This window comes from Gavialis gangeticus, unplaced genomic scaffold (genome assembly GCF_001723915.1).
Source record: "Gavialis gangeticus isolate Ggan-Ray unplaced genomic scaffold, GavGan_comp1, whole genome shotgun sequence".
Classification (NCBI taxonomy): Eukaryota; Metazoa; Chordata; order Crocodylia; family Gavialidae; genus Gavialis; species Gavialis gangeticus.
Genome location: NW_017729001.1, coordinates 32,538,396 through 32,550,344, shown reverse-complemented (window position 1 = coordinate 32,550,344; position 11,949 = coordinate 32,538,396). Strand labels below are relative to the sequence as shown.

The 11,949-nt window shown below is 43.5% G+C and overlaps 2 protein-coding genes and 1 long non-coding RNA gene across 3 annotated transcripts in view; 2 read left to right on the top strand and 1 right to left on the bottom strand.

The window, feature by feature from the left end:
* The window catches only part of GPN3 (GPN-loop GTPase 3), a 10,931-nt gene extending 6,285 nt beyond the window's left edge, over positions 1–4,646 (top strand). Inside the window, exons 3-8 of the mRNA XM_019507321.1 lie at positions 242–409; positions 521–645; positions 1,544–1,659; positions 2,325–2,421; positions 3,015–3,143; positions 4,221–4,646. Of these exons, the coding sequence (XP_019362866.1) occupies positions 242–409; positions 521–645; positions 1,544–1,659; positions 2,325–2,421; positions 3,015–3,143; positions 4,221–4,283 (698 nt within the window). The 3' untranslated portion in view covers positions 4,284–4,646. The remainder of the gene's footprint in view (positions 1–241; positions 410–520; positions 646–1,543; positions 1,660–2,324; positions 2,422–3,014; positions 3,144–4,220) is intronic.
* The window catches only part of LOC109290611, a 9,760-nt gene continuing 2,316 nt past the window's right edge, over positions 4,506–11,949 (bottom strand). Inside the window, exons 2-3 of the long non-coding RNA XR_002095627.1 lie at positions 9,527–9,530; positions 4,506–6,791 (exon numbers count right to left, since the gene is read on the bottom strand). This is a non-coding gene — a long non-coding RNA (uncharacterized LOC109290611). The remainder of the gene's footprint in view (positions 6,792–9,526; positions 9,531–11,949) is intronic.
* ARPC3 (actin related protein 2/3 complex subunit 3) overlaps positions 8,229–11,949 on the top strand; it is a 7,325-nt gene continuing 3,604 nt past the window's right edge. The window contains exons 1-4 of the mRNA XM_019507323.1: positions 8,229–8,322; positions 8,423–8,522; positions 11,013–11,089; positions 11,393–11,461. Coding sequence (XP_019362868.1) covers positions 8,317–8,322; positions 8,423–8,522; positions 11,013–11,089; positions 11,393–11,461 — 252 coding nt within the window. The 5' untranslated portion in view covers positions 8,229–8,316. The remainder of the gene's footprint in view (positions 8,323–8,422; positions 8,523–11,012; positions 11,090–11,392; positions 11,462–11,949) is intronic.

The following is an 11,949-nucleotide window of genomic DNA, read 5'->3' as shown; positions in this document are numbered from 1 at the left end:
GAAGTAAGCATTTGGGGGGGGGGGGAAAAAAAGTGGTGTTTTAAAATCAGAAACATATGTAGGGTGACTGAGGGAGGAGTGTAGTTATAGTGTCCCAAACTATTTTTAATACAGTTTTTTAAAAACAATGAGATTTGGAGTTCATTTTAAGAATTACATGTGTTGTAGTAACTTACCTTGGAATTTATGCATTTAGTGTAATAAGCAAACAGAAAGCCTTGACACATAGCTCTTGTTCCAGATATCCGAGAGCTGATCGAAGTGGATGATGTTATGGAAGACGACTCTCTAAGGTTTGGTCCAAATGGAGGGTTAGTGTTTTGCATGGAATATTTTGCCAATAACTTTGACTGGCTGGAGGAATCCCTTGGACACGTGGAGGATGACTATATACTCTTTGACTGCCCAGGTAAGCTAACATTTTGCTTATGTGATATGTAATTCTTGACATGTGTTTTTGTCCTTGCTGTGCCTCTACATTACATTTACATTCCTGCATTTTAATTACTGTGTGTCCTAGGTCAGATTGAACTCTATACTCACTTGCCAGTGATGAAACAGCTGGTGGAGCAGCTGCAGCAGTGGGAATTCCGTGTCTGTGGAGTTTTTCTTGTTGATTCCCAGTTTATGGTGGAATCATTTAAGGTATTGGCTTCAAATCTATAGTAAACATTGGGGGAAAAAAAGCCTTATTGTAATAATAATAAACATGAAATCTGAGGGAATGACTTGTCGTGTTGCAAAGCAATCTGAAATCTCTTCAGTCAGAAAAAAACTGTGCGTTTCTGCTTTTGTTAATGTCCTGTGACTGGAATATTGTGTGTGGCCTTGGAGTTAGAGCAGGTGTGTGGGAACTGTCTTTCAGGGGGGTTGGTGCTAGTCCCACATCTCAAACTGACTCGCCATGTGGCCTTAAGTCAGTCACTTTCCTTCTGTAACCTGAAGAAAATTAGTGCTCAAAAAGTCCAGAGAGAGAGAGAGCTTTGTACAGAGAACTTCAGATGTATTAGGCTCCCATTAGAGGCTGATTAATGTTGGATGGTCTTGGGAGATGCCTCCCTCTCCCAGTAAAGACACTCATCTTACTGGGCTTTATGCCTGGATGCTGTTTCCCCTGCTGTGTTTCATATGATAGTTTATTGCCTGTCCACTACAGTTTCCTGCATGTATGTATGTCAGCCTGGGTATGTAGGAAAAGATTAGAAAGGAAAGCAGTTATGGGGAAGGAGGTTAAAATGCAACACCAAAAAAGGGAGGAAGGAAAATGGGTGTAGGCAAAATGAACGAAAAGAAGAAACAAATCTTGTAGGATATTCTGAGGAGCAAATTGTAGTCATTTTACATGTGGGACTTTGACATGCAGATGTCTTCATTCTGGCTAATAGATGCCTTCTGTGTTTTAAGTCTGTAGGTTATTAGTTAAATGTGAGAACAAGATACTACAGTGCTTGCTTGGTGCTTTCCAAACCTCTCAGTTATTGCTGCATGCTAAATTTAAGTTGGTCTGTCTCTAAAAGAGGCATTCTTCATTTTTTCTTTTAAGTTTATCTCTGGTGTCCTGGCAGCCCTCAGTGCAATGATATCGTTGGAGATTCCGCAAGTCAACATCATGACCAAAATGGATTTGCTAAGCAAGAAAGCTAAGAAAGAAATTGAAAAGTAAGTTCTGAGAATTTTCTCCTCTGTTTTTATGTCTTGAGACAATGTCATCATGCAATTAAAACCTACCTTCCTGGGATGGTGTGCGGGGAGTAGGTATTTTAGACTGAACCTCACATTTAAATGGCTGTGACACTGTAAAACAGTCTCATGATATTCTGAGATTTAAATTTTGGTATATACATGCATGTATTGTTCTATAGAGAACTGCCTTGGCAAACAGTAAGATCATTCTGAATTGAGCTCCCCTTGTTCAAAGCAAAGCTAGAGGTCGTTCTTCTGTGCTATTTTGATACTGCTGACAGTACGGTCCTTAGGTTTATATGCCAATGATCATTTTTAAGCTAAGATCATGAGAGCGAGATTTCTCTCCCAGTTCTCTACAAAAGTATATAAAATCATAATCTAAGCTATGAAAAAGGAGGAAATGGGAAAACAATCATCAGTCTTTTCTCAGAAATCATAATCTAAACTAATTGTGTGTGTGTGTGTGTGAGAAAATATTTTCTTTTCTTTTTTAAAATAATGGTGGCAGGTAAGTTTTCTTGCTAAAATTAATGTCATTAACATTTCCAAAACAAACAGTGGTGGCAGTTTTTTGAAAGAACCTCAAATTATTTGGAGTCCTTGGCAGATATTATTGTTAATGTCAGTACTTGTTTCAGGTACTTGGATCCAGATATGTATCCTATGATTGAAGATTCCACAAATATACTAAAAAGCAAAATGTTCAAGAAACTGACTACAGCCATATGTGGATTGGTAAGCGCAAGGACCTCTCTTAGTCCTAACTGGGACAAATGGACTTCTTCAATAGTGAAGGGCTGAATATTATAACCCATGTTATACAACCCCTTGTCTCCCTGCAGATAATTTACAGTATTCAGAATGTCTGTCTTGGTCTTTCTCTAAAATGATATATTAACACATCAGATGTATTAGTATTGCTGGGCTCTAGAGGATTCTCAAATCCTTGAATAAAAATAGCAAGTTGAATTTTCCATTCAGCCCCAGAGTTTCCATCCTGTATGTGGTAACCAAGTCAATGTGAATATGGTTGTGTCAGGGATTCTCATTTCTTAAACAATTCTGAGAAGCAGTATGGTATGGTAGATGGAAAAGAAGGCTGGCAGCCCAGGAGCTCCTGAATTTTCACCTTGAATCTGCCACTGATGTGCTATGTGGCTTTGAATCTTGTTTCCATGCCCAGTAAGGTTGTTGTGTTAGCATCCCCACCTAAGAGAGGTGCGTGTGGATCAAATAACATTTGGTTGTTCTTGACTGGTCTGAGTGTTAAGGGAATAATTGATTCATCACATCCTCTACTAACCACACTTTTGAAATCCTTCCTCTAGATTGATGACTACAGCATGGTCCGATTCTTACCTTATGACCGCTCTGATGAGGAAAGCATAAATATAGTGCTGCAGCACATAGACTTTACTATTCAGTATGGGGAAGATCTAGAATTCAAAGAGCCAAAGGTAAAGGACATCTGTTTCTTAAGATCTGAAATTTAAAAAAATGCCGTCTTATATGAATTTAAAAGGCATTGGTGTTATTTTAAAACCTGGTTCCTGATGGTGGCAAGAAGGGGTGAGGAAATAGAGGAAAAGTTGGCCAGTATTTTTCAGCACTGGGTAGGGATGAATGTAGTCGCTTAACCGTGACATTTGGTCTCTAGAACACTTGTAGGTATAAATACAAAATACTCTCTTTTTGACACTGTTCGGCAGGTCTGAAAACTGCGTTTTACTGGGCTTGAAAGTTCACAGAATAATGTTTAAGCCAGAAGAGGGAAGAGGCTATTAGGTTCATGTAGTTTGATTCATAGACGTTTGGGTCAGAAGGGACCTCAGGAGATCATCGTGTCTGTCTGACCCCCCCACCCCGACCCCCCCATCCTGGACAGGAAAAAAAGAGCTCTGGGGTTAGATGACCCTGGCCAGGTGCATGTTTAGCCTCCTCTTAAAGACCACCAGGGTAGGGGAGAGCACCACCTCCCTTGGAAGCCATTCCAGATTCTGGCAACCCTTACTATAAAGAAGTTCTTCCTGATGTCCAACCTAAATCTGCTCTCCATCAGGTTGTGGCCATTGTTCCTGATTGCCTGCATGACTCTGGTCAAACAACCTTACACAATCATTTCTGCCACAAGTCCATCAAATTCTGTCTGAGATGTTGAATAAGAAGAACCAGGTACGAAACACAGTAAGGCATGTGTCTTAGACTCAGCCCAGAGCCATATCTAGTTGCATTGTTATTCAGAACAAATACTTCCTACCGCCTTATTCCACTCAAAAAAACCCATTTGCTCGGCACTCTTTGAATACATAGAATCCCTGAATTTAGGTTTGGATCCATGGTAACTAGCACCAAGGTGTTTCTAGGTTGACTGTTGAAACCAAATTGCTTTTCAGCGTTCCTTGTAATGTGGGGGTGTGGAACTGTGGTAGCAGATTCTTTCCTACTGCAGGAAAAATGTCATGGAACAGAGGATTTACTGCAGCGACAGAGGGAAATGGAACCAAATGTTAATTTCTGTGTTTCCTTTCTGGCAGGATTGTGAAGAAGTTAAATCTGCTCTTGTTGATGAATATTTTCAAGATCAAGTGGACGAGTAGAGAGAGTGCATTTGAAAAGAGGAGTTGAATAGCCTGGTTGTAAAATATAAGTTAAAAATATATCTCAGAATATATTTGTAAGACTATTTTTTTAAATATATAAATATGTGATGGAAAACTTTTGTAAATCTGCTGGAAATTAATCCTGTATCTTCCGCATCATTACATCAATAAGTAGTTTTCATTTTTGTGTGTACATATTTTGGCATAAATAGCATTCTTACAGAATATTGAATTGCTTGAAAAGTATAGTGGTTGTAGAGGAGCACTGTCAAAATAAAAACCATAGACTTTTTTTAATAGCTTCTGTCAAGCCAACTAATTACTTGTACCAAGGGATGAAAAATATAATTGGTTTAACCATTTCTGCCTTTGGTTCAGTGCTTGTATTTTACTACATTTAGACAACTTCAACTGGAGTTGTCTCTCTCAGTCTTTGGCTTGTCGTAAATCAGTTGAATGCTGTTGAGTTGCGGTTTAGGGAAGCGTTTAATTCACCAATAACATTTTTTAATAAACATCATGAAAATATTGAGGCTAATAGGAGTCTGGTGATTAATCTATCTTGCATGAATAGATGCAACTCTGTTGAAGTCAACACTGCTGTCCCTGGTTATACCAGGTGCCAGTTGGGTCCGTGGAATATTATTAATTCATCACCAGTTTTATTTTTTTAAACAATCTACATTTTAGATTTAGGCAGCTTGACAGTGTTCCTCTATCCTCCAGATGTTCTGAAATTCCTTAGTTAATGGCAAGTTTTCTGCAAGAGAAATCTGGCTTAAAAAGTTGACTTGACACTTTAAACTTATGGAGCTGTTCCGAAAGTTGCGAGCAGTGTTTCCTGCAGGAAACCGTAGCATTCTGTAAAATATGTAAATGTGCAAAAAGACTTTTTTGGGGTGTTCTAAATTTCATTCCTTGAATAATGATACTGTTGTGTACAATATATAGTTTGTACAGGAAAAATAGTGATAGCTATTTCTCCTTTTAACTACCTGTTTTGTAAGACTACAACTGTTCAGATTTCAGTTTTCTGCACATTTTAACACAGTTATAAGTCTTGTCTGGTATGTTTTTAGGGATACTATTACGTTATTTAGGCTTCACACTTTTTACTTGGGGTGTAACATTAGAGCTTCAGATCACATCACTGATTGCTAGATCACAGTCAGGTTTTCCCCCTGTCTTCAAACCCTTTGTACAGCTGGGCACCATGCACTGTGTAAAGACCAGCAGGTGAAAGACAAGGATGCTTGTTTGGAAAGACTTGCATAACTCATTTGTGGCTCTCCCACTTGTGAATAATGCAGTCACCTCAGATTCGTGTTGATCATCTTTTGTGTGGGTGGGGACCAACCTTTGTGACGCATCTGCCAAAAAGTGAGCCCTGCATCCTCCCTGAATACCGCCCCAATCCCTTTCCTTTGTCTGACCTGTTGCTCTGCTTTCTGCTCCCTGCCCCATTGGCCACTGTGTTCCCTGCTTCCTCCCTGATCTGTTGCATGCCACAGACAGTGACTCCCATGCCACTTGTGGTACATGCTGCAGGTTGGGCACCCCTGCTTTATAGCATCTCAGAGCACTGCACTTCACTAAGAGAGGTTGTAGGAAGAAGGCTAGAATTGCATGTTTGATTCTGTATATATGAGGAGCTAGATAGAATCAGCTAAGCCAATGTCAGGTGCATTAGGGAGAGGAGGGAAAGAACTGGATAGGACAGCTGCTAAGGAAGGACAGTGGGTGTTCATAATGGAAGTTGTGCTGGGAAGCTTGGTGGACCAGCATTTCACCCTTATTTTTAGACTTCCAGGGGCACATCTTAACAGGGGATGAGAAATAGAGTAGCAGTTGGTGTTTGTTTAAAATCCGTACAGGGGCCCTTTATAAGTCACTTTTAAATTGCTTAATCCAGCCTGTGACCTATTCTATGTATATAGCGGTCCTTCTAACATGTTTTCTCATGCATTAAAGATCTGACTAATCCTTAGAGGACTATGGATCTCAATGTGGATCCTACTTGAATAGGAGCTGCTAAATTTAGCTGTATGTAATGCCAACACTTTTGGGCAACCTTTCCCTCACCCTCCAATAACGTGCTGCTTAAAGTAACTTTCCACTAACAGTTGAAATGATAGAGGGAAGAATCAGCATAAAGCAGTTTATTTGCCAAAAGGTAAACTGTGTTGTTCAAATAATTTAATCATCCCAGCTGCGGACGGTGTGCTTTGTAGACCGGAATTCAGTAGCCAATAAGGTAAACTATAGCATATCATTTTCCCTATAAAAATTGTTAAGTTGTTGGTGTTTTGTATTAACTTTGTGTAATAGAACCTCCAGAGCCTTTGCACAGAAATAAGATCTCAGGGCCTTATCCTGCAAAGATGGAAGTATGCAACAGACTTTATCCCTGTGGCCTGGACTCAGTGACTGTTCAGGATAAAAGTGACTTAAGAGTTTTATAGTGCATAGAAATGGGCTGTGCATCTTTCCTGTATGCCCCGGCCACTGCACCCATCAAGCCTCTCCAACTTCTGTAGGATCATTCTTGAGTCGCCTCTTCCATACTGGTGCCTACTGCACAATGTCGTGATGGATGGTGTTTCCACAAGCATGGAATATTAACATTGATGCTTAAATACATAAGAGCTGCCAATGATAGGTCAGACCATAGGACCGTCTTGCCCAGTCTCCTGTGTTACGCAGGGGCAGAGAGCGGGTGCTGGAAGAGAGACTGAACTGGGTCTGACCCAGGTTTTTTCCTCTGTTCCTCTCTCTCGCAATCTCCAGCACTAAAGACCCAGAAAGTTCTGCTTAGAAGCCGTGCCCCTCACTGCCGTGTGCAACAGTGCCAGTACTCCTTCCTTTGAAGCATGTGTCCAGTTCCTTCTTGAATCTAGCTAGGCTATCACCATCCACATCTGGTGACCATGAGCTCCACATTTCAATTCCATGCTGTGTAAAAAAGAACATCTGTGTGTTTATTTTAAACCGACTTCCACCTCGTTTCATGTTGTGACCTGCCTGTCTTGTCTGGTGATGGAGTCTGATATATCCCTATTCACTTCCTCTTCTCCATGTGGTAGTTCGTAAGCCCTTCTGTCCCCCCTCAGGCCTCTTTTCTAAGTGGAGCAGGCCTGGCCTCAAGGGAAGCCCCTCCATTTCTGCTCATTATCCTTGTCCTTCTCTAGTTCTTCCTAGGGTTGCCAACCCTGCAGGATTGCCCTGGAGTCTCCAGGAATTAGATATAAATCTCCAGGAGACAAACTGCTGAGAGTCAGCCAGGAGATGAATGATACGGCATTCATTAAAATAAACAGTAAATGTTGAATTTGAATTATACAGCAGTCCAATTTTTTTTAAATGTAATATAAATATGCATTTGCCTTCCCGATATAAAGTCTATGCACCGTAAATGCAAGGACATGGGCAGATCCATGTCGCGGGCACTTTAGTGTGCTGAAAATTTCCCAGGATAGATTCTGACACAGTGGGCAACCCTTAGTTTCCTTTCTGGCAGGAATGTGAAGAAGTTAAATCTCCTCATTGATGAATATTTTCTTCTGCCTCCTGTTGGAGGTGCAGGCACCAGACCTGGGGCTGCCTTCTGGGCGTGGTGCTGTTTAGAAATACAAACTAAAGCACTGTTTCCACGTGGATGCATCCCAGGTGCAGCACGCCAGTCCAGAGCGCTCTCCTTTCGTCCAGGCTAACAGCCCGTCTGCTTCCTGGTCTCACCCAGGCTTTTTTTTATATGTATAATTAGTATTAAAATATATTTCTAGATGTAGAGAGAGCCTTCATCTTCCACATCAGGCTCGTCTCTGTGGCTGTGGAAAGCCAGGAGCCCTGCTCGTCTCCTTCCTGCTCAACCTCCCCAGGGCTTCGCTGTTCTCACCCACGCGCCGGGTCCAGCACTCCTGAGCGGGCTCCGCCTACGGGGCGGGGCTTGGGCCCGCCCTTCCGGGGCGGGGCCGGAAGCGGCTGCCCTCCAGGCGCGGCACTTCCTGCTTCTGAGCGCCGCGTCCGCGCCATGCCGGTAAGTCCGGGGAGGGGGGCGGAGAGAGCCCCGGGCGCCCCCACCCTCGGTGGGCTCGGGCTCTCCCGCCTCCACACGCGGCTTCTGCCTCTCTCCGCAGGCCTACCACTCCACGCTGATGGACCCGGACACCAAACTGGTGGGCAACATGGCCCTGCTGCCCATCCGCAGCCAGTTCAAGGGACCAGCGCCCCGGGAAAGTAGGTGCCCAGCCTGCTCGGGTTGGCAGCGCGGGTTTTCGGGGAGCAGCCGGGCTTGCGCCTCCCAAGAGGCAGCTAGAAACCGGTTGTCTTCTCTCCCCGTGCTGCTAGACTCTCGCTCCACTGCTGTGGTGGCATCCCCTTGCTCTCTCTCTTGCTCTGCTGTTTTGCGTGCAGGTGCAGCGTCCGTTTAAAGCGAGCCTGTTGTCGGAGGTGGGGCTGGTTGAGGGCTCTGGAAAAGCTCAGTGGCCTGGGGAACCGCCAGGCAAAGCCTTTCCAGGCTGCTTACGAACCAAAAGAGATAATGGAGATTCGCGTCATTTATGGGTACTGCTCTTGGTAGCCTCCTTCAAGGCACCTCATAAGCCAGCACGAAACCTCATAAATGCCGGGAGCTGCTGAGGGAGCAGACCACTGATTTGCAAACTGAGATGAGTTTTTAATGCCTGGGTTCGGTGCATCCTGTGTCCGGACAACAGGAGTGAAAACGTGCCGATGACCAACATATATGCGAATGGCTCTCCTACATGTGAATGTGGGCTAGTGTCTTGGTGATGATCCAGTCTGCTTCGAAACTATCAGGCCGGACTTGTCAGGTGTCGTTCCGTGGGGGGAAAGTGACCCCCGCTCCAGCCTGGCAGAGTCCTCTTCCGAGTGGTGAGCTAGCTCGTCTGACTTCTCCTTTTCAGCTCCTGTTCACATCTAGCTGTTGGCTTGAGCATTGTCTCCCTGTATCGTCCCCTTGCTCTAACTCTTCTACAAACCCCCCCTGCAGTCATGGGTTGTTTCTTTCCCCATGAGTGGCTGCTTCCTTTCCCTCTGTCTTCGTTCCAGCCCACTTCTTGCCTCTAGGAATTACAGGTCAAAATCTTCTGGCTCCAGCCTGGCTTCTGTCAGGCTGTCTGTGTGTCTGGTGATGGCAGGGCTCTCCTGCTGTAATTAGATCTGTGTGGGCAGATCCATGTGAAATCCCGTCTGTGTTTAACAGGTCTGGATAGGCACACGGTTCTGCCTCCACCGATCAGTTGCTGGATTGGGGTCTTCCAGCTCCCTGGGACAGGGGCCACAACTGCGTATTTTTTATACCATGAGTAGCATCAGGGTGTGAGGGGGAGAATGTCGCTTGGGTCTAGGGACCAGCTGAGATGAGCCCCATTTTTGCCAGGCACTGCTTAAATGCAGATTCCAGTCCCAGGATCTTGCAGTAGATGTAGACAGCAAGGAACAAGGTGTGCTGCACAGGCAGCATGAATAATGTGGTAGAAACAAACTTTGTGGTTGCCCTGACTGAGTAGGGCCTCTCAGTCTACATTAATAGCGAATGCGGTGACTTCCTCTGTCTTTTAAATGCTCAAACCGTTTTGGTTTGTCTTCTCTCTTCATGCCTTCAAAGACCCAAAGCTTACAGTCTCCAAGGAGATCCAGCTCTTGGTTCTCTAATTGCTTTGCTTTTTTAAAATTTATTTTAAGCCTCTCATTCATTTCAAGCTGAGTTTGCTGTGTCGTGCAGGAGGAGAAGTTTTGCTGTGGCATCTCAGGTGTGGTATTTACTAGGTAGCTGATGAGTGGAATGTGTCATGTTAGAGAAATGCAGCTTAGATTAAGAGGGCGAAAATTTAGCATAGTCTCAGCTTAAAAAGCAGCAATGCTGAAGAGTCCCTCTGCTGCTCTGTACAGTGAGAAATGGGAGAGGCAGGCCCTGTAGTTGTAACTTCCTTCAAAGTAGAACTGAGAACCCGGAAGTGATGGTGTCTAGATGAAATGGTTCGAAAACCACAAGGAAGGCTTTATTTAGTGCTTGTTTTAATGCTGTTTCATTATCTTGCCTCTGTTTTCCACAACTGCTTCACAGCATTATAACACTTCAATCCTGCAAGGGACCAACATCTAGATCTAGATGGTTTGCATCAACTGGTGAAACCCAAAGCCTGCTGGATCCTAACGTTATGAGATTGCTTGTTATCTCTCTCTTTTTTAAATGAGGTGAAGAATTATGTTTCTCCTGGTGAATTTTAAATTAGTCTTTTTCTGCCCCATCTCCCCTAGACCTGATCTCAGAGGGCATTATAATGATAGCTATAACCAACATCCTCTTGTAATGATAGTAGACTTCTTGTTGTTTCTCGCTAACGACTGAAAGACCCATTGGGAATTACTGAGCAATCACAGCAAAAACAGACCAAACAAAGTTGCTTGTTTTACTTGGGCAAGTACAAAGCTTGAACTCGTCACTGTTCAAATGGTGAGTGGCTGTAGCTTGTGCTCCTTTGTGCAAATAAAGGCAGATTAGTCATATGGGGCATGACCACAGCACTACCTCTGCTATCAAATCTTTGCTGAGAACTGGGATAAATTATCTGTAGCATCATTTTTCATAAGAATTTTATTTTTCTACAGACTAGTGAAAAGAGAGAATGGAATTTTTACTGTGCATCTCGGCCTGTCCTGTACACCTGCATCTTTGTTAACTTTCTCTCTCTTTCTTGTTAGCAAAGGACACAGATATTATTGATGAAGCAATCTACTACTTCAAAGCAAATGTCTTTTTCAAAAATTATGAAATTAAGGTAAGAAATGTACCTTTAAGGTATTGTGCACATTTGTGGAGGCTGGGACTTGACTTAAACATAGAACTGCTTCCTTGCAGCACGCTTGACTACCTTGAGAGTTTATATCTTTTTCTGTATGGTAAAAATGCAAAGAAACAATTGTTTTCCTTTCTAAAAGAAGTCAGGTGAGGAAACTCCTCAGGAGTCCTGTCAGTGCATCTCTGTGAGAGACTGGGGACTGAGCATGTTAGTCTCACTCCTGGCAATTGTAAAGTCCTCCCCTGGTCTAATGGTGGCTTGCACTTGCTTTTTATTTTGTAGAATGAGGCCGACAGAACCTTGATCTACATAACTCTCTACATTTCCGAGTGCTTGAAAAGGCTGCAGAAGGTAAGATCCCAGAACTAAGCTGGAGGAGGGCAATAAAATAAATGACAACAAAAATGTGCCTGATCTGCTGGTTTTTGTAAGGCAGCTGGAAAACCTGCATAAGCAGAAATGCTGCTGGCGAGCAGTTAGTGCCTGGGCACCAAATGCTCACCACCCTTCTCGGCTATGGGTTAGTTAGGATTATCTTCTCTGGAAAAACCATAATTGGCTGGGCAAAGCCTTAAAGAATGGTAGGAGCTGTGGGGACCCAGTGCTGTGCTCCCCACCCCTGCAGGTGTGGTAATTCTTGAATCTTTAATATTCTGACATAGACCATGTGTCTGCAGGAGAGCCTACCAGCACTGCCCTGATTTAAGAGGGGAAATGCTGATAGCAGCTTCCTCTTCATTTTAAATCCCTTCCCTGTTGGGCCAAAAGGCAGTGTGAAGTTCTGATGCAATCATCAGTTCTGGTCTCATTAACTCTTCTGACTTCCTTTCTTCAGCTGC